Below are 26,053 nucleotides of genomic sequence, written 5' to 3' on the forward strand. Positions count from 1 at the left end.
TTGAAAAACTTCGTCCAAAAACGCCAGAAATGATTTTATGTAGGTGTTGAAGAATAAAAACCCACCCATGAAAATAAATAGTATATACGTACATGTAGATGTTATTTTTTTTAGAAAAGGTTGTACAACAATAATTTGTTTGGGGACGACGTTTTGGTTTAGAATTGATAAAGTTATTTAGTTTTAAATCTTTCAGTTTTGTTAAAATACAAGTAAGTTAAAATAATTCTTTCGTCCCCACGTAAAAACAAATTCTGCAACTATTTATTTATTAAGTGAATAAGTTTTTTTTTTTTTTTTTTTTTAGTCTTATAAGGTGGGTTTTTTGTTTTCTAAGTAAAGATTATTATAATTTCCCCCGTCTTTAGATATATTTGGTAAATTTGCTGTTTCTTCTTTTACTTGACTAAAGATTTTTGCACACGTTGAGTTCAATATTTTATATAGCTGAGATTTTATTATAAATTTTTACTAAAGTTATTCTAAAGTGAGTTTATTTTGTGTTGTTAATGTGGTTTTTGCTAACCATTTGGTAATTGAATCACAGCAGTTTATCAGTAAGTCTTATTTGTAACTTACAATTTTCTTTTTATACAATACACGATTTGCGAAATTGGATAGTTGACATGCGCAAAGTTTTGGGAGGTAAACAAACATTTAACCGAAGTAAACAAGCAATGACGTTCTTCTAATTTTTTGTATTAATTAGTAAAGTATTGACAATTGATAACGCTTTTTTCCAATTTTTGTTGTTTATTCGTGGAAAAGGATATTTAAGAATGTCGGAAACAGTTTTTAATGATCCTGAGGATGCTACACCTTTAATCAAAATGACATTGGAAGATTTTAAAATTATGTCTATTGAAGCACTTCAAGTATTTCTGTCGTTAAGAAAAAAATCATCTGAAGGTGATCACGAAACTTTAGTATATAGGTAATTATTTTTTCATCTATTTAATTGGTATTCAAATAAATGACAAATTGATTATCAAATATATATATGATTAACAGATTTTCATATTCTCATCATATATTAACATATTTTCAATAATTATAATTATTGAAAATATGTTAATATAAAAAATATATGTTATGTTAGGAAATATATTTTAAAGAAATTGTTTATTATATAATCAATAAATATTGATAATATGATTTGTAATATTAGTTTATATATTTTTTAGAGCTATGGCATCGTGGGAAGAAAAGGTTCCTGTCAACATTGAAGCAGAAGAGCATCATAGAATGTCATTAAATGAATACAAGAAGAAACTTATTGTTGATGGACACGTCATGCCAGATCCTTTATCGTTAAAAAAAAAAGAATGGATAAGCGAATCTCAAAATGGTATGTTAAAATGGCCTCCTGTTTATTACAACGATATTTCTAACTACCTCCAAAAAATAAACACTTCAAGCGATCTTTTACACAGATTAAACTGTGAATATAAAGAAGGCAAAGGTTTTCGTTATTTTAAATGTGACTTTGTGAAAGAAATATTTTGGTCAGGTATAGACAAAAACTCAAAATTTTGCATGCTTAAAACTAGAGTTACTCCTTCACAAAAAACTTCTGATCAACAATATAATGTATGGGCAATAGTAAAAAAAGACAACCCAGGGGGTTATATTGCCAGTGCATATTGCTCATGTACAGCAGGCCTTCTGGGAAGTTGTAATCATGTTGTAGCTTTGCTTTTTAGAGTAGAAGCAGCAGTTTCAACGGGAGTAACAAAACCGACATGTACCGATAAACTTTGCTCATGGAACGTACCAAAAACAAATAAAAAAATTTTAGAACTAAAACCTTTACGTGAACTGGTATTTGTGAAAGACCATTACAGAAAAAGGTGTCATAAAGAAGATGCTATTGCAAACAAGAAAAAATTTAATGCTTTTTTACCATCTTACAAAGAACAAGATTTAGAATTAAAAAATCATGAAAAAATTAAAAAAACACTATATGATGCAATTAAAGAACATGCGCCAAACAGTCGCTTTGTCGAGTTGATAGAATGTACCCAGAAACGTTCAAGTTTGCAATTATTCACAGAACTTCCACCTAACATATTAAATGTTGCAAAAGAATTTATTTGGAACAATGAGCTAGAAGTTAAATCTAACATAGATATATTTACACAAAAAATAAAATTGACTAGTGATCAAATATCTTCAATATATGTGCAAACAAAACAACAATCAAGTTCTACTACATGGTTTGACCAGCGCCAAGGTAGGCTTACAGCATCTAAATTTCATAAAATTTACACAAAAGTAAACACAATTCAAACAAAAGAAGTATATGACTTGGGAAATATTTTTGATGAAATTTTGGGACAAAAAACATTTGAGACTATTTCTACCAAACATGGTATTGCAATGGAGCCACATGCAAAAACTGAAGTTACTAAAATTTTGAAAAAAAATCATAAAAATTTTAAAACTTTCAATCCTGGAATGACAATTGACCTTAAATATCCTTATATATCAGTATCTCCAGATTTAGAAACTTTTTGTGATTGCTGTGGAAATGGGATAATAGAAATCAAATGTCCTCATTCCATTTGTGAAACAAAACCTTCAGTTGAAAACCTAGATTACTTAGTTGAAAAAAATGGCATTGTGAGTTTAAAGCCATATCACACATATTACACACAAATTCAAGGCCAAATGGCAGTAAAGACCGTTCAAATAGGTTGGTTTTTTGTTTACACTCACCATGGACATTATTTAGAAAAAATTAACTTTGACTTCATTTACTGAAATAAAATTATTAAGAACTTAATTTACTTTTGGGAAAACCATTTGGCGATTCGAATTTTGAAAGGCACCGATCAAAATTCTGCCATCAAATCAGATTGTGCTGAAAACATTGCTGTGAAATCAATTAATACCACTATTACTGGTTTAGAAATTATTCCAATAAAAAAAAATAACAAGAAAAAAACATTAAAAAAATCTAAAACTAAAGTATTGTTATATCTGTGTGATGAATGCCATGAAAACTGTGAAGACGATGCTAAATCTTTCGATAAAAATTCTATCGCATGTTCGTTGTGTTCAAGATGGTATCATTTTAAATGTGTGGGTATACTGTTTAAATCTGACATTCCTAAAAAAATAAACAATGGCTTTGCCGCATATGCGCCTAGTCGAAAACACCACAAGAAATTTATCAATCAGCAAATATTGGTGGTAATAAGTTGCACAATGCAGAACATATTAGAACAATATCATCTATAGAAGAAATTAATTTGATCGGAAGTTCATTTGCAAGAATCTTAAATGTTTTTAATTGTCTTATTACTTGTTCCACGAGGATTCTAAGATTAGCTATTTGCTTAGTTTTTTTTATTTCTGATGGTAGCATTTGATATAAACCTCTTTTTCCAGGTGGTACATACAATGTTATGTTGCGCGTCAAACATTCACTTTGAATGTTAAAGCCTTTGTCAGCCATAACATAAGAAAATTGTGGTACCAAATCAAGAAACTGTGAATCTATTGTCAATTTTTTATCGGAAATTGATCCTGGGTATGAACTCGATACAAAGTTAATAAATGAATTAGGTGTGATACTGACTAATACTTTTATTGTGTTATGATGTTTGTATTCAGACCAAGTCAACTTTTGCAAGTCAGGATTTTTGGGTGTTTCTATAAATAATTCTGTTGCATCAATAATTGAATGTATATCTTTGATATAATCAAATCGTTTTGGTCTTGTAAAATTTAATGCTCCTTTATCAGGAATAAAAATTAAATGGTGTAAAACAGAAGCTAATCCTTTAACCCATGTTACAAATATGCGACTTGCTAGAGAAACCGATATATTGAATCTATGAGATAAATCTTTTTCTGTTAACGCTAACCTTATTTTCATTAAAGTTAGTAACATTTCATCTTTAGTGCATAACTTAGTTTTTGCTCCAAGTTTATTAGGAAACTTTTTAAATTTTCTGTTTATTATTGATTTTGTATAAGAGCCATTCCATTTTCTTCTTATGACTGGAAACACAATATTGTGTATGGCGTTGAAAATTTCTTTATTTTGAATACCGGTGTAAAATAAAACATTTTCATCTGTATCCAATATTTTTCGATAAAATTTTTGGGATTCATATTTGGCTAGTTTTCTACGCAAAATTTTATTATTTTCTAGAAGCAGTTTATTTTTATTTACAAGCTCATCTAGAAGTTTATTTTTGTTACTAAGCTCATTTAGCAGTTTATTTTTATTGGTAAGTTTTTTATTGTTTTCTGTCAAAAATGAATCAATATTCCCATTATTTTTTACTGTAATAGTGTCTACGTTAAGCTTGTGCAATATTTCTGAATCATAATTTACTTTCTTTTGTGCTGGCTCATTTTGATTACTTTCCGGTAACAAAGTCACACCCTCAGGAATTTCATATATATTTTCAATTTTATTAAAGTCTATTGATTTAAAAGGCATTTTTCTTTTACAGCTATACGAAAGCGAATCTATTGGCACTAATCTTTGAATTCTTTGAGAAGCATCATATCCAAGATTCAATGATGGGTAGTCTATACTTGATTTATTTAAAAAATGTTGAGAACAAACTCTGGATTTTGCACCAGGACTCCAAACCTTTTTATTATTTTCCCTATTGATGAGCAGTTTCCATACATTTCTTCTATCCAGCTCTTTTTTTTTTGTTGGAAAGGTATGCAATCTAAAAAAAAATTAATATTATTTTAGCTGTAAACAAATATTGTTGGCTAGCAACAATATATTAAAGATTTCGTTTTATTTTAAATTAGATATGTAATAATATAAATATTTTAACAAGTAATGTTCTTATATTTTAAAAGCTTTTGCAATCTTATATATTTTCTAAAGAGTAAATAACAAAAAAATATATACTTTTACCTGAACGGCGCTTCACAAGAACATTTAGGATCATCCCTACACACCCCATGTTCTTCACAAATAGCTTCGTTCCATTTTATTAACTTATATTGACCATTAGAACATCCTTTTACCGCACAATGAGTCGACATTTTACATTAGCTTTCTCAACTAAACTTGGATTATTGTTTTGTTTACCTCCCAAATTTTTGCGCATGACATTTGTAAATACTTGCGCATGTCAACTATCCAATTTCGCAAATCGTGTATTTACTTAGTTTTTAAGTTTATATATATATATATATATATATATATATATATATATATATATATATATATATATATATATATATATATATATATATATATATATATATATATATGTACACATATATATATATATAATATATATATATATATATATATATATATATATATATATATATATATATATATATGTATATATATATATATATATATATATATATATATATATATATATATATATATATATATATATATATATATATATATATAATAAGTAGAAGACTTAAAATAATATATTTATATGTTTATATATTTTTTCGAGTTGATGACTGGAAAATCTTTATTTATTTAGATAAAATGATAAATGAAAGTATTTATGATTGGTATTTGGCTTTAAAAGATACATCTTATGATGCAATATATTGTAGACATTGTGTGGATTTTAAAGTTGAACTGTTCTGCTGCAAGAAAGCTTTAGCCAAAAAGATAAATAGATTAGTTGACACCATCAGAAAATTAAAGAAACAACGAAAAAATAAAAAATTAGCATTGTTATTAGGTGAAGCCTTTTTTCCACCTGTGGCAAATTTTTCTGATAACACAGTGAATGCATCCGAAATTCTTAAAGAAACAATACTGATAAGCGAAAACAAAATGCTTAAAAAAGAAAAGAAAATTTTAAAAAGGAAAATGGAATCTATGATGGATTATTTTACACATCTAAAAGATTTTGAAGGTATGTCAAACAATCTAAAAATACTTATTTCAAAAAACTCTCTAATAGAAGCTGAATTAAACTTTATTAAAAAGTGTTATTGTGAAAATGAAGAAAAGCTTAATAATATCGAAAATAAATTAGAGCTATTAAAGTCAAAAAAAGAATCATTTAATGTTAGAAATTTGAATAAAAAAATAAAATATCGTGATACTCAGCTGGAAATAAAAAAGAATAAAATAGATTCGTTAAAAAATGAAGAAAAAAAAATAATGTTGCAATTAAAAAATAAAATAACAGATATTAATTCAATTCTTGAAAACTCAGACATAAACATTTCTGAATTAAAAAAACGAAAAAATAAAGCTGCAAAAAAAAGTGAGTAATTTAAAAGCTATTTTGCAAAATAAAACCAACTATATTAATGACAACAATATGAAAGATGTTATAAGTTTAGAGAAGGAAGTTGTTTCGTTATATAGTAAGACAAACATTTTAAAAGAGGAGAATCTAGAACTTCAAAAATTGGTTTCTTTGCTGGATGATGACAAAGTAATAACATTTGAAGATGGCAGATACAGTGATGACATTCGAGAAACAATAATGAAACTTCTTTCAATGAACGTGAGTATGAATAGTGTCAACGAAGTCATAAAAGTAGTTTTAAACAAACTAGCCAAAAAGAACATATCTAGACTGCCATCAGCCGCTGTAAAATGTAGGTTAATGCAGGAAGCTTCAATTTTAGGTCAATTTCAAGTTGCGGAAGCAATGCTTGAAAATAATTTGATAAATAAAAACTCTAATATAGGCAATTGTTTGCATGGTGATGGTACTCAGAAATACCATAAGCATTATCAAAACTTTCAAATTACTACAACTAGTGGGAAAACTTTATCTTTTGGTCTGTCAGAAGTGGTTGGCAAAGATGCAGCAACTGTTTTGCAAAACTTTACTAATATAGTAGATGACATTTGTGACGTTGTTAGCAACTCAGCTACTGAAAAAGAAATTAATTTTGCTAAACTAATAACATCAATAAAATCAACAATGTCTGATCTTTCTTCGGTTAATCCTCTTTTTAACTCACAGTTAAAAACATTAAGGGAAAAACTTTTGCCTATTGCAATTAGTAACTGGGATTTTCTTTCCTCAAACGTCAAAGACAATATGAAGGACATTAGTAATTTTTTCTGTAAACTTCATTTGCTTGCTAATTTTGCTTCTGAAACTGATAAAGTTTTAAATTCTTTTGAAAAAATTCTGCTTCTAAATGATTTTGAAACTGTTTTTGTTTTTAGTGGTAAAGAATCTGGTGCTGTAAGGTTAGTTCGTACCACATGTAAGGCATTTCATTCAAGGGGTAGTGAGGAAGCTGGTGTTGCATTATGGTTTAATTCTTTTCTTTCCTCTCGTAACGATAAATCTTATTTTGTTCCATTTATTGGAAATCAATTTAATATTTTGTATTACAATGCAGCTGCCCTATACTATCATAAGGATTCTATAACAGAATTTCTTAATGCTTGGCCTAACCCTAATAATTTATTAAAAGCAATTAAGGAAGATATCACAAATCTTGTATTCATTGCTGAAGTCCGTGCATTAGGTATTATTGACAAACTACTTACTGGTCCAATGTGGAGAATTATCGAATCACTTGATAGTATATTATTTTTAAACCCCTACCTACTTCGCTTGAAAGTTAGACTTTCATCTCTTTGTATCGATGCATCTTCTTTATTGTTTGCTAATGGAAAAATTTTTGAGGATACCAATCTTCTTCATCAAGATGTGGTTTACACCAAGCTGTTTGAATGCACTCAAAATGATGAGTTTGATTCTTTAACTGTTCAATCACTTGAAATTATTTTCCACTCAATTCTTGTTATTTTGGAACGTCAGTGTGCTGATCAATTACCAGGTTTTGGAATATTGGAATCCATCTAATTCTGTTTCTGAAGCTGCTTTTAATGTCCCTGTCACTAATAAAGCATCAGAAAGCGACTTTGCCATTTTGGATTTAATGGTTCGCACAAAACCCAATGCAAATGTTCAAACTATCCAGGCTTTGACAATGTGGTCTCAGAACCAAACATTAGAATGGCTTAATAGTAAATCAGATGAAGAAAGAAAACAATTGCTTGAATATTCAAGAACTAAAGTAACATTAATGAAAAGCAAAAAGGTTGCAGCTTGAAATGATTTGATAAATTTAAATGTAAGGGCATGGATATCATTAGAGGAAGCAGAGAAAACAGTTTCTAATATAGAAGAGCCATTGAAATCAAAAGTACTCCTTGCTCAACTTAATTTTTATCGCATAATCTTATGTGTTGAATGTGACAAAAAACATTTTTGTAAAACAAAAGTAGAAGGAAGCAAAAGAATAAACTTTTCTTCAGAGGAATTACATCAAAATCTTCTTATTGTTATTCAAGCAAATTTAACACCAAACAAACAATCTTTAAGTAATAATATAAGTAATAATTTAAAGCCTTGTACAATACGTGATGCAGCTGTTGAAAACAAAACAAAAGAATTAATGGAAAAAAATCAGGATGCAAGACTAAATAAACTAATAGAGCAACAAAAAAAGCACTCCTTATCAAAATTTATTAACAATCCATCTGATTTTGTAGGTTTTTCTATACAACATCGTGTTAGAGAAGAAGATGCTCTTAAAGTATCTTGGAACGTGCGCAAATGGTTCAAATTGATCAATTAAACGGTAGAAGAACTACATACCTTGTTAAGTATGATAACGAACCTGATGAAGTATGGTCATTTCCTTTATTGATTGATTTTGAAAAAGGTGATCTTATTCTTTGTAGCTAGGGTTGCGAGGTAATTTTATTTAATGTAAATTTAGAATTATGTTACAGTATATATTAATCTTATTTCTTTTATTGTTATTTTCCAATAGTTTGTTTTTACTGCATTTGAGTTCAGTGGTTTTTATCTTTACAAATAGTATGAATCATATCTGATATGTTTATCTGTACCAATTTTGTTTATTTGTTGTTGTTTATTTGCAGCTTAACTGCACATTTTTATTATTTAAAAAAAAAAAAAAAGCTTATGCAAAAATACTATTACTTTTACATTAACTGCCTATCAAGTAAAGGAAAGAATCCAGAAATGGAGGGCTAACCTTAGGCTAATTTACTATTACTTTTACATGAACTGCCTATCAAGTAAAGGAAAGAATCCAGAAATGGAGGGCTAACCTTAGGCTAATTTACTATTACTTTTACATGAACTGCCTATCAAGTTAAGGAAAGAATCCAGAAATGGAGGGCTAACCTTAGGCAACATGACAGCTCACGGATGGAGTGCAAAGTCCTATGGCTTACCTTCTCGTTGGTGCACTTCGTTAAGTAAGTTAGACAATTTTGTCTAATTTATGAACGGAATAGCCAAGGCAAATTATGTATAAAATTGTTTGTTAACAATACACACACAGCCTACTCTGAAGTTTGAATTGAAATTCGATAATTAAAATATTTTTTCTGAGTTCAAATAATTTGCAACATATAGTCAAATTTGGGTACATTAATAGTGCGATAATTTATTTCAAAGACAAAACGATTTAAAACATCTATTAAAAAGTTTAAGACAAATAGATAGATAAGATAATCCGTATAAGTATTTCCATGAGTCTGTTAATCTATGTAATCTCAATTTATTAATACAAGAGGGGGTAATAAAAGTGGATGGGGGGTTTAGTCAAGATTTAATGAACCGGGGGAGGGGAGGGTCAGAATTTACACTGAAAGTTTTATTACTTATGAGTAACTAGTATGTATTTTTTGATTTTTAAAGCTGATTTTCACTGATTTTTTTTTAGTCTTTAGATATAATTTTTTTGTTAAAACAAGTAAAAATTAATAAACGGGAGGGGGTCTTAATAAGCTTAGTGTTGGTGGCAAAGTTTCCCAAAAATAATAAACGCCCCCCCCCCCCCTTGAGTTAAGGACTCGAGAGTACACAATCAAATAAATCCAAACACAATGAAATAGAACAATTCAACGAGTTTTTCATTCATTGTTTTCAAAATTTTTAAAAAGTTAAAAACCCTAACCCCATTAAAAAATATAACATTTTTTATATTATGATAGGTGCTGAAAACAATAGATTAGTCGAATCAGTAGACTATAAGTGGTTAAATCCTTTTTTGAATCTATAACAATACTGAAATTATTAACAAGTCTTTGACTAATTTCTTTTTTTGTTTGTGTAAAAATAAATTTTAGATTTATTTTTATTTTGTACGTATTTTGACGTTTTCGGCGTGTTTTATTTAGGTCCACGTTGTTCAATTGATAATTTATTAAAGAAAAATAAAATTAATTTAAGTTAATATTTATCATCAAAGCTTTGTTACGCTCAACGTATTATAAATTAAAACATTTGAAAATTTATTTTGTGTCAAAAAGGTTTAAAACATATTCAAACATATTATACAGTTATTTGACTACTTCATGGTATGTCTGCGTTAACCCCCCAAAAAATTCTACTTATGAATTGTTCAAATAATTTAGATTTACAATTTATTTTCTAATAAAATTTTATTATAAGTTAGTTTACGCAACTTTTTACGCAAAAAAAAAAAAAGATAAAAAAGTTTTTTTTTTCGGTGCCAAAAACTGAACGAGATACTTTAAGAAAATATTTCATAAAAAGTCTATGAATTGAAAATATTAAAACACGTATATCTTTGGAACTAAATAAGCTACAGAGGTGGTTGAAACCATTTTGAAAAGGAAATATATTAAGGAATATAATGCATTTAATATAAAAAATATTTACATTTGCTATAAGTATTGCCTAAACTCCCTACTCAGGGCCAGTATATAAGAGGTGGCACGTGTGCATGGGTGCCCGCAGGATTTTTTCATGTTACAAATAGGACACTTTCACACATTGTGCAAACTCCAAACTTAAGTAGGTTTATACCTGTTTTGTTTATGCCAAATGAGGAGGCCTTGCAAAAAATGGGAGAGCAAATGAAGGGGGGGGGGGGATTTAATTTCAAAGTAAGTACTTTTAAATCAACCCCCTCCCCCATACGCTTTCGTACGCTTTTTTGAAGACCTCTCTTTCCCCCCTATGAGCGTATGTACTATATGGACGATTCCTTACCGATAACATACTCGTGATCATAATTTATTTTCACAAATTAAACCAACGTCATTAAAACTATACGTTATATCGAATTGAATTGACAATAAACAAAATATCTTATTAATAAAATATTTACATTAAAATAAATTGTGCACTTTATAAGCTATTATGATTGTCTGCTAGCAATCAGCTTCGCAGTCTATGTCATCAGTATCGCTGCATGTTTGCATACCTTAATTATTTTCTATTTTAACTTTGTTCGAATTACCAACATCAGATTTTCTTCGTTTTTTCATATACTTCAACTACGATAGGTCACTAATATTATCGTATTCATTTTTCAACCAAAGACTTTTATTGCCGAGAATTATGACACAATCGACAAATGTGTCGCGGTTGATTTGAAGCATTTTTTTGAAAACCAGCATTTATTAATGGGGCTTCAAAATGGTCATTAATTAACTTGATTTGCATCACTCCCAAGTCTTTATCTTCAGCTATCCAGTGTATTGGATCAATAAATTTCATATTTCTGTAAATGGAAAATTCACGAGAGTAATCTTGAAATCTACTTGAAAGTAATTCATGAAGTTTAGAAAAATCATTCTTTTAATTTTATGCATTTTTTAAATTTATTTTTCTTGATCAAAGTTATTCATCTCCATTGCTAAGTTAATGTAAGAACGATGTTTGGGGTGTTTTCGTTTATCTCCAGTTCTTTGAAAGGAACCTTCAATTTGATTTTGATCAGTGACCAAATAGCGAATTACAAAGCTGTCATAAAATTCATCTTCTTCTTCAATTGATTTTATTTTATTGTCTATTTCTATTAAAGTTCGTGGGATAGTTGTGGGAATTTCGTGAAGTAATAACTCATTTTTTCGAAAATTTTCGAAGCTGGGACAATAACTTCAAAACAGTCTAAATATAAACCTACTTAAACAAGAAATGATTGACATTTAAATCATTTTAATAAACCATTTACTTTTCCTAATATAATATACACTGAAAGAAAAGCTGACCATGTCTCGCGAAGACTAGAAAAGGCTCCTCTCCTGTTCCCGACAAATCTTGTACCTGATATTTTTGGTAAAATGTAAAAAGTTATTCCTATGGTTTTTGTCGCAGCCTCGACTTCACTTTTTAATTTTGCGGAATTTCTTAGTAGGTAATAATTTGATAAACAAAAATTTTTCGTTCTTTATGAATTCCGTTACATCTTTAAAAGTGTCTTTTATTGCCAATTCTATTCTGTGGTTGATACAATGTATTTTCAATAACTTTTTGCGAGATTTTTCTAGCTGTGTTGGAGGACCATTCTTTACACCAAAGTAAACGTTTGCACCGTCAGCTGTGGCAGAAACTAGTTTTTTATTTTAAATTTCAGTAGATATTTTGAAAAATAAATTATCCAATTCAAAGACACTGTTAATACCAGCAGTTACTGAGTTTGAGCTGCTTCCACCAAATTGTGACATTTCTAACAACTTGGTAACGACATATCCGTTGCGCTCCGTACGGACTAAAACAAGTTCATTTTCTTTTCCGGTTTTTCGTGCTTGACTTCCGTCGCTAAGTATTGAGAAGTTGCAATTTTCGAGAATTTTATAGCATTTCTCACGCCGAGTATTGGCACAACACTTGATAAGTTCTCTGCCAGTGAATCCTGTTTCTCTACGCTTTAAGAAGTTTGATCTAGTGATGCATGCACAATCAACCTGAAGATATAATAATATATTATTGTAAAAAATTAATACTTTCACGTAATAAATTAAAAACTACGATTAAAGCTTAAATTTATTTGAACTTGGTTTGCATATTTAAAAAATTAACATTTAATTGCTAAAAATTAAAATTTAACAAGAAATTAAAACTTAAGGGAACAGAAAAATGCATAGTTGGATGGCAAGCTGTTTCACGAGCTATTTTTACCGAGCTTTTGTAAGAATTATTTGTAGATTGTTACGCAAATAATATTGTTACACACGAACTGATTTTGAGTTTGTCGGTTTCCACCCTATAGAAATAGTAGATACAATTTCTTAAAAGGACATAAATAAGTCGTAAAAAAATTTAACATAATCATTTTAAATATATGAAAATAATGAGGAATTCCATGGAAAGTAGACAGTTTGATGACCTTATTTTATAAAGGTTTTATTGACGTAGTAAATTATTACTTCGTATTTAAAATTGAACTAATTCAAATCTTTAATACCTTTGTTTAAAATTAGAGTTTAAAAAATAAAATGATTATGAAGTCTGACTATTAACCGCTGCTCTTTGTTGTTTACTTTTGCTTCTTTTTTTTCATTTGGGTCTTTATTCAAAAATTAGATTGCATTTCTGTGGACAGCTTTTTGTAAATGTCGAGAAACGCCGTCTTTTTTAATGTAACATGTCCAATTTATGTATCGTAATGCGGCTGTTCTTATTGCTCCTTTGGTATAGGCCAGGTTATTCTCTTGATGAACACTTCGAAAAGATTCGATTTCTCAAAAGTTTTCGAAGTGACTTTTTATTCAAAATGCTATCCATTTGATTATGTATTTAAAAAAGGTATTGAATGGTTGAATGATTCGTTGAAATCCTTAGTAAATATGAAACCCTTTATAAAGAAAACTAATGTCGTAAGGAAATGAAAATAACTAACATTAGCTAGAAGTTTATTATGCTTCATTATAAACAAGTTTCCGTTATATTTTTTTAAAAAGCAATTCTAGCCAAGAAATAAATTAATACGCATTAAATTAAAATCATTACCAAAAAAACATCCTAAGACCATCATAATTACAGAGAAAACATTTTTATAAATAGGAAAATATTGATTATGGTAAATGTTAACGTTTTTTTCTAAAGTATATGTTTTAAAAATATTTTTGTAAACCTTTCTATAAATATGATTGATAACAGTTAATTTTAGTTGAAATACTCGAATAACAGAATCTGGAAAATCATTTGCAATTTAACCTGTAGTGCCGAGGCTCAATGTACCGCAACAGAGCTGTGCAACCAAACCCGACGACACCGGAGGGTTTGGTTGGGCGGAGGAGGAGGTATGTGTCTCCCACACATACCTCCTTCCCCGTCTAACCACCACTGTTTCTTTAGAGGCCTTTTTTGCTAAGAAATTGACCTATAAATTGACAATTTTTCATATAAGGGAGTGTGTCAAGGCCCGTTCCCCGTACCTACTTCAAAAACCGCGTCATCCGCCTTGACCAGGATCTAAGTTAAAAGTTATCTCACGCCATTTTTGCTTGAAATTATAAGAAACAAAAAGATATTTTTTTTCTTTCTATCTAATAGTAGTTACAAGTTTCAGTTATTTATATAATAAAAATATAGTTTCATACTACTTTAAAGTTTTATACAGTGCTTAAACAAAGCAAAAAGTCTATCTTTTTTTTAAAGAACTTGACTGGTAAGTATTCGTCTACTGCTCATAAACTAGTTCATCAGTTCTTATCGACGTTCTTTCTAAGATCAATCTAAAAAATTAATGATAACGGAAACTTCGACACTAAAAAACCGTTTACTTCTAAAATTAGTTAATATTCAAAAAAATATATGAACTAAATTCTCTAACATATCATTACCGAAAAGTCCAGCCAGGGGCGATTTTAGGAATGAAACAAATGAAATGAAAGGTTTTAGAAATGAATCCTTCAAATGTTCCGAATGTCTCAAAAAAAAAAAAAATTTAACTGTTAGTCGAATGTTAACTCCCCTCTTTTCATATGGGGGAGTTCGCTAATTAAGTCGCATATGTGATGGAAAAAATAAACTTTGGATATTCAGTCAAGAACATTCCGATACCATTCATTAAAGACTTTAAAATACAGTTATTGGGTAAAACTAAAACGTTAATTAAAAGAATGCGATGGAAAGCGATTTTCTTTTTAAACAAGAGTTCAAATAGTAAGAACAGTTTTTTTAATTATAACTACGGATTAAAAACATTTCATCATCTAAAACAAATTACAGAAATGTTAGCTTTTAAGAATGAACTCATTGATCTTGTAAAACACATTAAATTTCGAAAGGTACACAGCAGTTTCCAAAATAAATTAAAACAAGATATAAACAATATTCGAAATCTAATCTAACTTATACGTATGCTGATAAAAAAACCAATCTTTACAAGTTATCTAAAAATGATTATAACCACTTGTTAAGAAATGCTATCACTTCAAACTACAAACTATCTAACTCAAACATAAAAAAACAAAGTAAACATATAAGGTAAACGTCTTTTGAAAAATCATAAAGTTTCCAATAAAATTGACAACAATACATCTTCCAATTGTTTTATCACCTTTAAAGACCATAAAGATAATTTTGAAAACAATCCGACTGTCCGTTTATTAAATCCTGCTAAAAACGAGGTTGGTAGAATTAGTAAAGGTATTCTTTCTAAAATTAATACAGACCTAAGAATTATATTACAATTAAATCAATGGAAAAACACTCGAAATTTTATCGGTTGGTTAAAGACCATAAAAGATAAACACTTTTATAAATTTTCAGTTTTTGATGTTATTGACTTCTACCCTTCTCTCAGTGAAACACTTCTTAAAAACAATTTTGCAAAGCAACACCTTTCATTAAATAAAGAGAACATATCACTAATTTTTCATGCAAGAAAGTCTTTGCTTTGTAATAATGATCAAGTTTGGATAAAGCAATCAAGTGGTTTATTTGATGTTTCCATGGGAGCGTTCGACGGTGCAGAGGTTTGTGAGCTAAAAGGAATATTTATTCTATTTCAAATTTATAACAAGTTTGAGGTTGATTTATACCGTGACGATGGCTTGGTAGTTTTTAGTAATAAAAGCAGCCCTCAAATGGAAAAAATAAAAAAGCATAATGTCGAAATATTTAAATGCGTTGGCTTACGAATTTCTATACAATGCAACATAAAAATTGTGAACTACCACAAAGTAACTCTAAACTTTAGTGACTGCACTTTTAAACCTTATTTCAAACCTGATAATACATTAAATTACATTCATGCTGATTCAAATCACCCGCCAAGTATACTAAAACAATTACCACATTCGATTGAACTTAGATTGCCTACAAATTCATCTAACTAAGAAATATTTCAAAATACTATTCCTCTATATGACAAAGCTTTATTAGAGTCTGGTTATAAATGTAGTCTAACATATAAACCTGTAACAATATCAACTCCAAAACGGAACAGAGCCCGCAACATCATTTGGTTTAACCATTCGTTAAATAAAAACGTCAGCACCAACGTGGGAAAATGTTTTTTGAAACTTATTGACAAACATTTTGCTAATAATAACAATCTGGATAAAATCTTTAACAGGAACACAGTCAAAGTTTGCTACAGTTGTATGCCAAGTGTAAAATCTATTTTAAATTCGCACAACAAATACACTTTATGCGACAATACAAACCTTAATCAACAGAACTGTAACTGCTGTAATGAAAATCTCTGTCCTATGTTCAATAAATGTTTAACAAGCAACATTGTATATCAAGCAACTGTTACAATTGATAATCTTGATTCATCTTCTAATGAAAAACCTTACATTGGGATAAGTAAGGCTCCTTTTAAATTAGGAATTTGATTTTTTAATTAATCACGTTAAATCATTTAACATCTCTAAGTACAAAAATGAAACTGAGCTCTCAAAATATATAGGGAAGTTAAAAGAAGCTAATTTAGTTCCTATAGTTAAGTGAAAAATTCTCAGGCGATGTAAAGCATATAATCCAACATCCAAATCTTGCAAATTATGTCTCACCGAAATATATGAAATTCTATATTATAAAAATACTAATTTATTGAATAAAAGGAGTAAGATTGTTTCTAAGTGTAGACATAGAAACAGATTCCTTCTTTCCCAAAATGACACTGGTGATTAAAAAAGACGTTTTTCCATATTATTATCATTACTATTATTATTATTGCTATTATTATTGTTATTATTATTATCATTTGACGTCAGAACTCATTTCATTGTCTTTTTTGAATTTTGTAACGGTTTTTTAATTGAATTTTTGAACGGATTTTTCTTGATTAAAATTTATGGCTGATAAGTGTCGCAAACAGCATCAAACTTTAAATACTGTAAAAAAGTTGTTTTTTTTCATCTTACTTTTTTATTTATTTGTTGATCTATTTGGTGATTATTTTACTTTATATTGACCACTCTCAAATCGAAAAAAATTGATTAATATTTCATAATCAAAACAACAATATATATATATATATATATATATATATATATATATATATATATATATATATATATATATATATATATATATATATATATATATATATATATATATATATATATATATAAATATATATATATATATATATATATATATATATATATATATATGTATATATATACATATATATATAAATTTAATTGACAAAATTTTTTTTCATTTTACACAGTGTTTCATCAATAAAGACTCATCAGAAAATCAAAAAATTTTGCAAAGTGATTTTCTTCTAATTTATATATATATATATATATATATATATATATATATATATATATATATATATATATATATATATATAGACACACACACACACACACACACACACACACACACACACACACACACACACACACACACACACACACACACATATATATATATATATATATATATATTTGGGCTCAAATTAACGCCTGAAGGCCATGCGAATCTATAATCTATAGACCTAACGAGTAAGATCAAAGCTAAAAAAGATTAGATTCCACGTTTTTTATAATTTATAGTTTTATGATCTAGAGTACTATTAAAAATTTAAGCATACTTAAGTTTTTCATTTAATGGTTTATGGACGTTTTCATTCAATTTTTTTATTCAAATTGTGTAGTATGAAGAGTGAAACAAAAAAATTCTGTTTAATAAATTCTTTTTATATTTTTTAGATATTATATTTCCTTAAGAAAAGAATATGTATAAATTATATTTTTTTTAAGTTCCTTGAACTGAAAGTATAATATTTTAATAATTTTATTTTTAATTTTTATATAATTAAATTTTGGCTTGCGGTAAGTGCAGGCAATGCAGGCAAATAGAGCTTGAGTTGCCGGCAGTGCCGCGCAGTGGTCCTTTCCGGCGAACTATGGTTGCAAAAGTATTACACCACAATATAAGAGACTGAAAATTCGTATGCAGGTAAAACATTGTTGTATATGTAAAATACAAGAATGACCTTGGTTAATTATGGTAGTAGAGATAGTTATTTCATGGCAATTGTCATAAGTAGGGTGCACTTTTACTGTCTTCAGGTAATAGGATTAAAACTAAAAATTCCCTAAGTGCCGTGGTTTCAATATTCTACAGTTATTTTCTTAGAAATGAAATCTGTCTACATCTGGCAAAACAATTATATTTCTTAAAATGTCTTTATTTGTCAAGAACTGTAGTTTTAGTATTTATTTTATATTTTGTTAGATTTTAAAATTAAAAAATGATGATTTTTATTTTGCTATATTAAATTATCGTTTCTTAGAAATATTAAGCACTGTAAATTTTGTATACTTTTAATTCTATATTTAAAAACGATGTTAAAAATAACATTTTATAACATTTATTTATTTTACTGGAGCATAATTTTAAATCAAACCGATTTTAGTTTTGGTTTTTATATACCAATATGTAAAAAAATCGCCTAAACCAAAATCCTGAAAATATAAATATAACAATGTATTTGCAAAGAAGGTATTAAATTTAATTTTTTAAAAAAAGAAAGCACTGTAACCAATTTTTGTCAATATTTTATTACATTCTTATAACATGTGAAAACAATTTTTTGACTAAAAGTCTTCAGCTTTTCTTAGCAAGGCTAAAACTGATTGTGGAAAACTGTCACTAGATATTGGCTTTTCTCTCCTTAATAAAGGGATTAAAGGGTTAGAGCTTATAAGAAGTAGATGTAACACGTCTTCCACATTTTCTTTTCTGGAAAATTTTCTTGCATGGAAATCTCTGTAATTTCGAATATCTTTATTTCTATGCTTCTGAGCCTCTTCTGACAGTGTACCAATTGGTAGAATGGCTTCTTTTATAATAAGACTTACATGCATCAAAGTTTTGTGTACACTTGGCGGCATGTAATACCAAGAGTATTCTTGAATGTACTAATCAGCAGTTTGCAGATTAAATTTTCAAAAGATGGTATATTTATTGCAAACTCCGAGCTAATGGTACGGAGAATTGTACCTAATCTTTCTGTAAGAGATTTATTTACCCCTGTAGCTTGTGAGGCTAGCTCTGGGTTGTAAAAAAAAGTACGAGCCACATTTCCTGTATTGCTTGTGCCACAGCCTTGTTTTGGTAAATCAACTAAAATATTCAATTCTCTTCTCAAATTTTCTTGTACGACCTTTTTTCTTTTTTCTCTTATATCTTTTTGTGTTTTCTCAACCCTCCATTTTTTAATATCTTAACGGTATAATGTATTGAGGATACATTTCATGCATTTAATCCAAGCATGTAAACTTGATAGTCTTAATTAAAGAGAATTTTTATTTATCGGTCTTGCTTGCACTGGTTCTAGATTGTTCATTATTTTTGGTGATGCACCACAAATATGACAATTTTGAGGAGCTGTATTGGAAAGAGTACTGCAAGTTTTAACCATCGATCATCGTTAGTGAAAACGTCGATTGTATTTTAAGTTGTACTCCTTCCACAATAACCTCACTGGGGCTCAGATCCTGTATTTCTTTTCTAAACTTTATCAAATTGCTGTGTTACAAAATCTGGTGTTTCTTTGTGAAACATTATTTTGATGGGACGACATTATTTTGTTGATGAAGGTACAGGATTATTCCACAGAATCAAATCACGTGACCCACTTACCGACGAAGCAGTCAATATAAGGGGAACCATAGATACAAAATAAATGCTTAAATCGTCACTATCGTCCGTTTCAAAACCTTGCATATATCGGGTACAACCCGATGCACCATCACAACCCCACTTGAATATAATATTTAGTTTTTTGGGATCAAAATCCTGCTGCCTTGCTTTTAAAACATCTCTCTGGGCACTCAAAAGTCTTTGAACAATGTGGTTCACTAATGATTTTAAAGAAACTTCGGCAGATATTTCTTTTATTTTGATGTCATTGGGATAATATTGCTTCTTCGCTTCCAACAAACAATTGTATGGTGGGTATATGTCAATGTTGTGAAATTTAGAGGTTTGTTGAATATCGATGTATTGATTCTTTGTAAATTTATTATCAACAAAGAGAGCTAACGCACGCTCTGCTGTCATTTTTATGGGAGCCTTACTTTCAGTGAAAATACGTTTTATTTACTTTGGTAGCTCTTCCTGGTGAACTGGTAGGTGATAAAACCATATGAATAACTTTTGCAGCATACCTTTTACCCTCATGCCTTAATTTAATTCGTGTAGCTAGAGAAAGCTCATCAGATGTCCTACCTTAAACGAGATCTTTCACTCTCTTAGTTTTCGCTGAATGACTGCATTCTCCGAAGTGTCTTTTTGGACGCCCTGTGTTTTCTGTCTTTTCACCTTCCTCTAAGCACTTAAAAATTACAAAATCACTGTCCAACCGGTCTTTGTTGTGGTGTAAAATTTTGTCAACTGAGCGACATCGTTGTTTTTTTTTTTGGCAAATTCGCCACACAAATTTTTTAATTGTTTTTCAAAATTCACTGTTGGCCCTTCTTTAGTGTCACTAGTATTAGAGTTAATTGTTTCTTCAACAAATTTCATCACTGTATTGAAATTTCTTTCTTTCCGCCATGCTTCAAAAATTTCTCGTTTTCTCACACGACACGCCGTCGAACCTAACACAAATTAAAAGTATATAAAAAGAGCACGTACGAGCACACAAGAGTAACTTTTTCTGAGAGATAAATAAATAAAGTAACAATAAAAAATAGTTTAGCGACAATCCCGAACAATCCCAAAGTTCTACTCTAATAAAATCTTTACTAATTCTTATTTTAGTGCTAATCTATCATCAATCTTTAAAATCAAATAATTTTTTTTTATCAACAAAGATACAACTATTGTTTTATAATATTGTAAATATGTACCTGTTCGCTCGACTTCCATTTCAAAAAAATATTAAAATAACAGGTTTAAGTACACTTAAAATCACTTTGAAAGGGCTCTGGTAAATTGCCTGAAACTTCTGAGCGTAAGCTCGGTAAAAAAGTACAACTTTGGGGTTCAATTGTTCACTTTGCTGTGGAAGCTGAGTTCTAAGAACAATTTATTTTGTTTACCTGGTTATCTTGGTATTCAATGAGTGTCATTACAACCGATTATTTGAAGATGCACTTTATACCTTTTGCAACCTGAAAAATGAAAATATAAAAAAAGGACCACCGTGTGCCGGTGACGCGAAATAGATTAACTCTCCGAAAAGTTAACTCCCGATTAAAACATTTTGACTACCCGGTTAATCTATTTGGAAATAAATTAACCCCCACCAAAATAAGTTAACCGCTTTTAAGACGCGTTTTAGATAATTTAGCTTATATTAAGTTCTACAAAATTGTGTTAGCAGTTTCTTTTAATATAATTTTATAAGAACAGAGCAATTATAAATTAAAATTAAAAAATAACCTGACAAACTATATGATGGCATAACAGAGGGTGAATGGAAAAAATGTTTTGCCAATCAAAAGCAATCTTTTAAAAATAAAAAATATTTAAAAGACACCATGCTGTCAAAATATATAAGGAGATTAAAAGATAAAAGTATTGATGATTTTATACTGAATTGGTCCATCCTTAAAACAGCGGCTGCATATAACAATATTTCTGAAAAATGTATACTATGCCTACAAGAAAAATTTGAAATAATTACACATGCAAACCAAGAATGTTTATTAAACAAAAAATTAGAATTAACTTCATAATCCAGGCACGAAAATAAGTTTCTCCTAAAAAACTATAAAAATAAATGAGCTCAAAAAATCATTAAGTCCCCTTTTTAAAAAATATTTATCTAAAAAAGCATTAGTTTTCATTTCCAAAGAATTCTTTTTATAATAGTGTCAGCAAACTCCACAAATGTGAGAAAATATACAGTAGTAAAGACATTTGCGACTTCCTGTAATTTAATTTTTGGTATAAATTAAAGTTTTATTAATTTGATCATTCATTTCTGATATGTCTTTATTGATGTAACACAGTGTTAAATGAGAAAAGTTTTCGTTAAGTGATTTTCTGTTAATTTATATATATATATATATATATATATATATATATATATATATATATATATATATTATATATATATATATATATATATATATATATATACACTGAGGCATATTCGTTTAGACGCATCAATTTTTTTCTCTTTGTCTTAATTTTTTCTATGAATTGTCAACTGATATGCATGCAAGTTATTATCAAAATAATTGTTGTGTTGTGGGCTAATAAAAATCACAAAGAAATTTTTTCTATGTGTCTTTATTAACATGAGAGTATGTTTGATATACAAAAGTACATTTTTTAATTGGAATATATCTATAGACGCAGTCATATTTTTGACAATAAAAGATGGAAACTAGTAATGCGTATGTCCTCCATTACACTGGATCACCTCAAAAATTCTGCCTTTCATTGACTCCACTAGTCGTTGAAGTGTAGTTTGATCCAACTCGGACCATGCTTCAAGGATTTTACACTTTAACTCAGTAACAGTTTTAAATTGGTGTCCGGCTGCTTTAGCATCATAAACTTTTCTTGATAGCATTCCCCACACGTTCTTGATTGGATTTAAGTCCGGGCTACAAGCTGGCCATTCGAGAACCAGGATGTTGTGGTCTTTACATCATTTCATAGAATGCCTAGGTGTGTGAATTGCAGCATTATCTTGCTGAAACATGGCATTATCGTCAATGTTTTCATACATATAAGTTATGAGAACATCATCCAACATTTCTGTATACTTTATCGAGTTCATTTTAGGTAAACCACAACACAGAGTCAATTTTCCTGAATAAGAAAATCCACCCCAAACCATTAAACTTCCTCCTCCATAATTTCGTTATATTTGTGGGTCATTTATTCCTCTTAGATCATGCCAATAATAACTGTAAGAATCCGGACCATCTAAATTGAACTTTTTTTCATCTGAAAATATTACGTTTTGCCACTCATGAGTCCAATGCATATGGTTTTTAGCAAACTGTAATCTAGCAATTATATGGTGTTTTTTAACATTGGTTTTTGGTGTGGTTTCTTCCACTTTACGTTTGGTGTTGTACATAGAATATGTGCAACATGTTTATTGGTGACAGGCAATAATAATTTATCCTTTATTTGTGTTGCATTCAATTTATTTTTGGTTGCTTCGAAGCGAATTCAATTAATTTGCCGATTTGTTTATACTTTGTTGCCGTTTGTTGCTTTTTTTACACCGTAATTGTCACCTTTTGCAATGTAGTTTCGTACAACATGGTCAGATCTTCCAATTTTTCTTGCTATTTCACGTATAGAAAGTGCTAGTAAGATTTCTGAGCCATGATATAAATTAATTTGTATTTTTTCAGCATCTGTCAAATTCTTTCCTTTAGGCATTTCGTAAAATGCAATAAAAACGATACTGGCAGAGCAAAAGATCAAATTACACTAAAATTTATCAATTTATTTGTGTAAAAGTGATTAAAAATCAATAATTACCGTTATTAACCTGATTGCGTCTATAGATATATTCCAATTAAAAAATGTGCTTTTGTATATCAAACATACTCTCATGTTAATAAAGACACATAGAAAAAAATATTTTGTGGTTTATATTAGCCCACAACACAACAATTATTTTGATAGTATCTTGCATGTATATCAGTTGACAATTCATAGAAAAAAATTAAGATAAAGAGAAAAAAATTGATGCGTCTAAACGAATATGCCTTAGTGTATATATTTATATATATATATATATATATATATATATATATATATATATATATATATATATATATATATATATATATATATATATATATACATATATGTATATATATAAAACATATATTATATAGGGTAGATTAGGGTAATATGAGCACCTTGGTAATATAAGCATACTTAAAGATTTTTTAGATGTAAGCAGTGAAGTTAGGGTTGCTTTGTATTTTTTGAATCGACTATATGTGGTAACAGGAATCAGTGCACTTTGCGTAAATTTATATGCAGTAATTAGCGGCTATCATCTAATTAAAATGCTGTTAATTTTTTTGCGTTGTGATAAAAATATCATCACACATGATTAAATCTGAGAGGCGAAATTTTGGTGCTAAAATAATGAAATTAATTTTTTCATAAAGAAAAGTATCCAAGCTAAAAATCCAATCTATTTTTGTTTGAAAAACAATGCATAAAACACTTATCTTTATTTAAAGGTTTTTGTGTAATATCCCAGACGGCACATCTGGTTTTAATCTCGGAATTAAAACCCGTATAAACACGTGTTTGTTACGATCCAGGCGTAAACCAAAAACACGTGGATTTCACGGGAAGTTTAACTGGAGTTTTACACGGGTTTTCTAAGGTTTCAAAGACGAGTTTTTTTATGTTTTAAATACGTGTTTTTGAGGTTTTAAACTCGTGTTTTAAGAGGTTTTAAATTCGTGTTTTTTATAGTTTAAAACGGACTTATGGCATTAAATAAAGTTTCCAAACGGAAACTTTATTTAATGCCTTTAGTTAGTTCAGGCATAAGTTTTCCAAACTTATGCCTGAACTAACAGCTGTTCAGCACGGTTTAATGATAAACCAAAATTACGTAGGTTTTGTTAGACACGTTAATAACTTTAAACATGTAAACCTTTTTTTATATATACTACATTATATTTACGACAATTTTGTTGTTTTATTTTTGTTTTTTAAGGTAAATTAATATACAATAATACTATGAAGAAAAAATAAACAAAGAAATAAAAAACCAAATCATTAAAAATAAGCTAATAAAAGACGCTTGGCACATGGTACCATACATAATATTTAATTTCGATTGATCGCCTCTTCCGTCAATATAAAATCTAAAATCGTATAACAATACGCTTTCGTATTTTTACAAACAATTCCAGTAGCATCGAATGTTCTTTTCAATTTTTCTTAAAAGTCGAGTCTCGAACTTTACTAATTCCTCAATTGAGGTAACCTGTTCAAATTTAATTTCACTCAAATCTTTATCTAAAAACTATTGCAGTAGTCCAAATTTCTTTTTATGTAATGGTGTGTCAATCATTTAACGCTAAAACATAGCATCATCCATGGGAGAGGTTTCGTTTGTCTGATTTTTTGGTCGATCTGTATTGGTAATGGTTTTTGATGATTCGCCTTAATCTATTTAAAAAAAAAAACAAGTTTTATAATAAATAACAAAATAAATGATTATCTTAGTCTATTGTTTTGTATTGTACCTAAATAAATGCACTATAAAAAATGCTGTTTGAAAAAACCAGAGTGATGATTTGATGGAAGAGTAAAATTGATTTTTTCCTTATTGATCAGAATTGTTTGTGTATGTACATTTAAACGACCCTTCATTCTTTTTTTCAAATTGTTTTTTAGAGCCATCTACTTCAACCTAAATAAGAGACGCCCTTAGAGAATTTATGAAAACCATTAAGAAACATAATTCAACAAATATACTATTGTACTTTTTAAATATTATAAACTTTTAAATTAAATGCAAATAATTTATTACTTTGGAAAGACCCAGAAGCCCGAGTATTCACAAGTATTTTCATTAGCATTTGTACCAGGATGTAAATCCTCTCTTAATTGATTTTTGCTTATAAATATAGAAATCTTTAAAGGTTGATTCGAAACCATCTCATTTAAGTTTTTTGCTTGTTAAAGTGCAAATATCCTGTTTTAAGATAAATTAGACTAATATACACTCAAATATAGGTAATAAATATAAATATAAGTTATACATAATATTTAAAAAAACCAAATGCACATATGCCCCCTGTTCATTAATAGTCACCTACCTTAATCAACATTAATATTATTATCTTCATTAAGTTTCTGAAGCCTTCTATAAATATATTGTC

The 26,053-nt window shown here is 28.7% G+C and overlaps 1 protein-coding gene and 1 long non-coding RNA gene across 5 annotated transcripts in view; both read right to left on the reverse strand.

Moving 5' to 3' along the window:
* Positions 1-3,175: 3,175 nt before the first annotated feature.
* Positions 3,176-5,025, reverse strand: LOC136089860 (uncharacterized). The gene is made up of 2 exons (XM_065815952.1): positions 4,895-5,025; positions 3,176-4,697 (listed from the first exon to the last, which is right to left on the reverse strand). The coding sequence occupies exons 1-2, from the start codon at positions 5,023-5,025 to the stop codon at positions 3,176-3,178; spliced, it is 1,653 nt and encodes a 550-aa protein (XP_065672024.1).
* A 19,833-nt stretch (positions 5,026-24,858) lies between these two features.
* The window catches only part of LOC136089232 (uncharacterized), a 2,115-nt gene continuing 920 nt past the window's right edge, over positions 24,859-26,053 (reverse strand). For 2 of the 4 annotated variants that reach the window (XR_010642877.1, XR_010642876.1), the window contains 3 exons: positions 25,702-26,053; positions 25,415-25,581; positions 24,859-25,337 (listed from right to left, as the gene is read on the reverse strand). The exon at positions 25,702-26,053 is cut by the window's right edge. This is a non-coding gene — a long non-coding RNA (uncharacterized LOC136089232). The remainder of the gene's footprint in view (positions 25,338-25,414; positions 25,582-25,701) is intronic. The other 2 variants (XR_010642879.1, XR_010642878.1) reach the window with 2 other exon arrangements.

The sequence above is a fragment of the Hydra vulgaris genome, chromosome 13 (genome assembly GCF_038396675.1).
Source record: "Hydra vulgaris chromosome 13, alternate assembly HydraT2T_AEP".
Taxonomy (NCBI): domain Eukaryota; kingdom Metazoa; phylum Cnidaria; class Hydrozoa; order Anthoathecata; family Hydridae; genus Hydra; species Hydra vulgaris.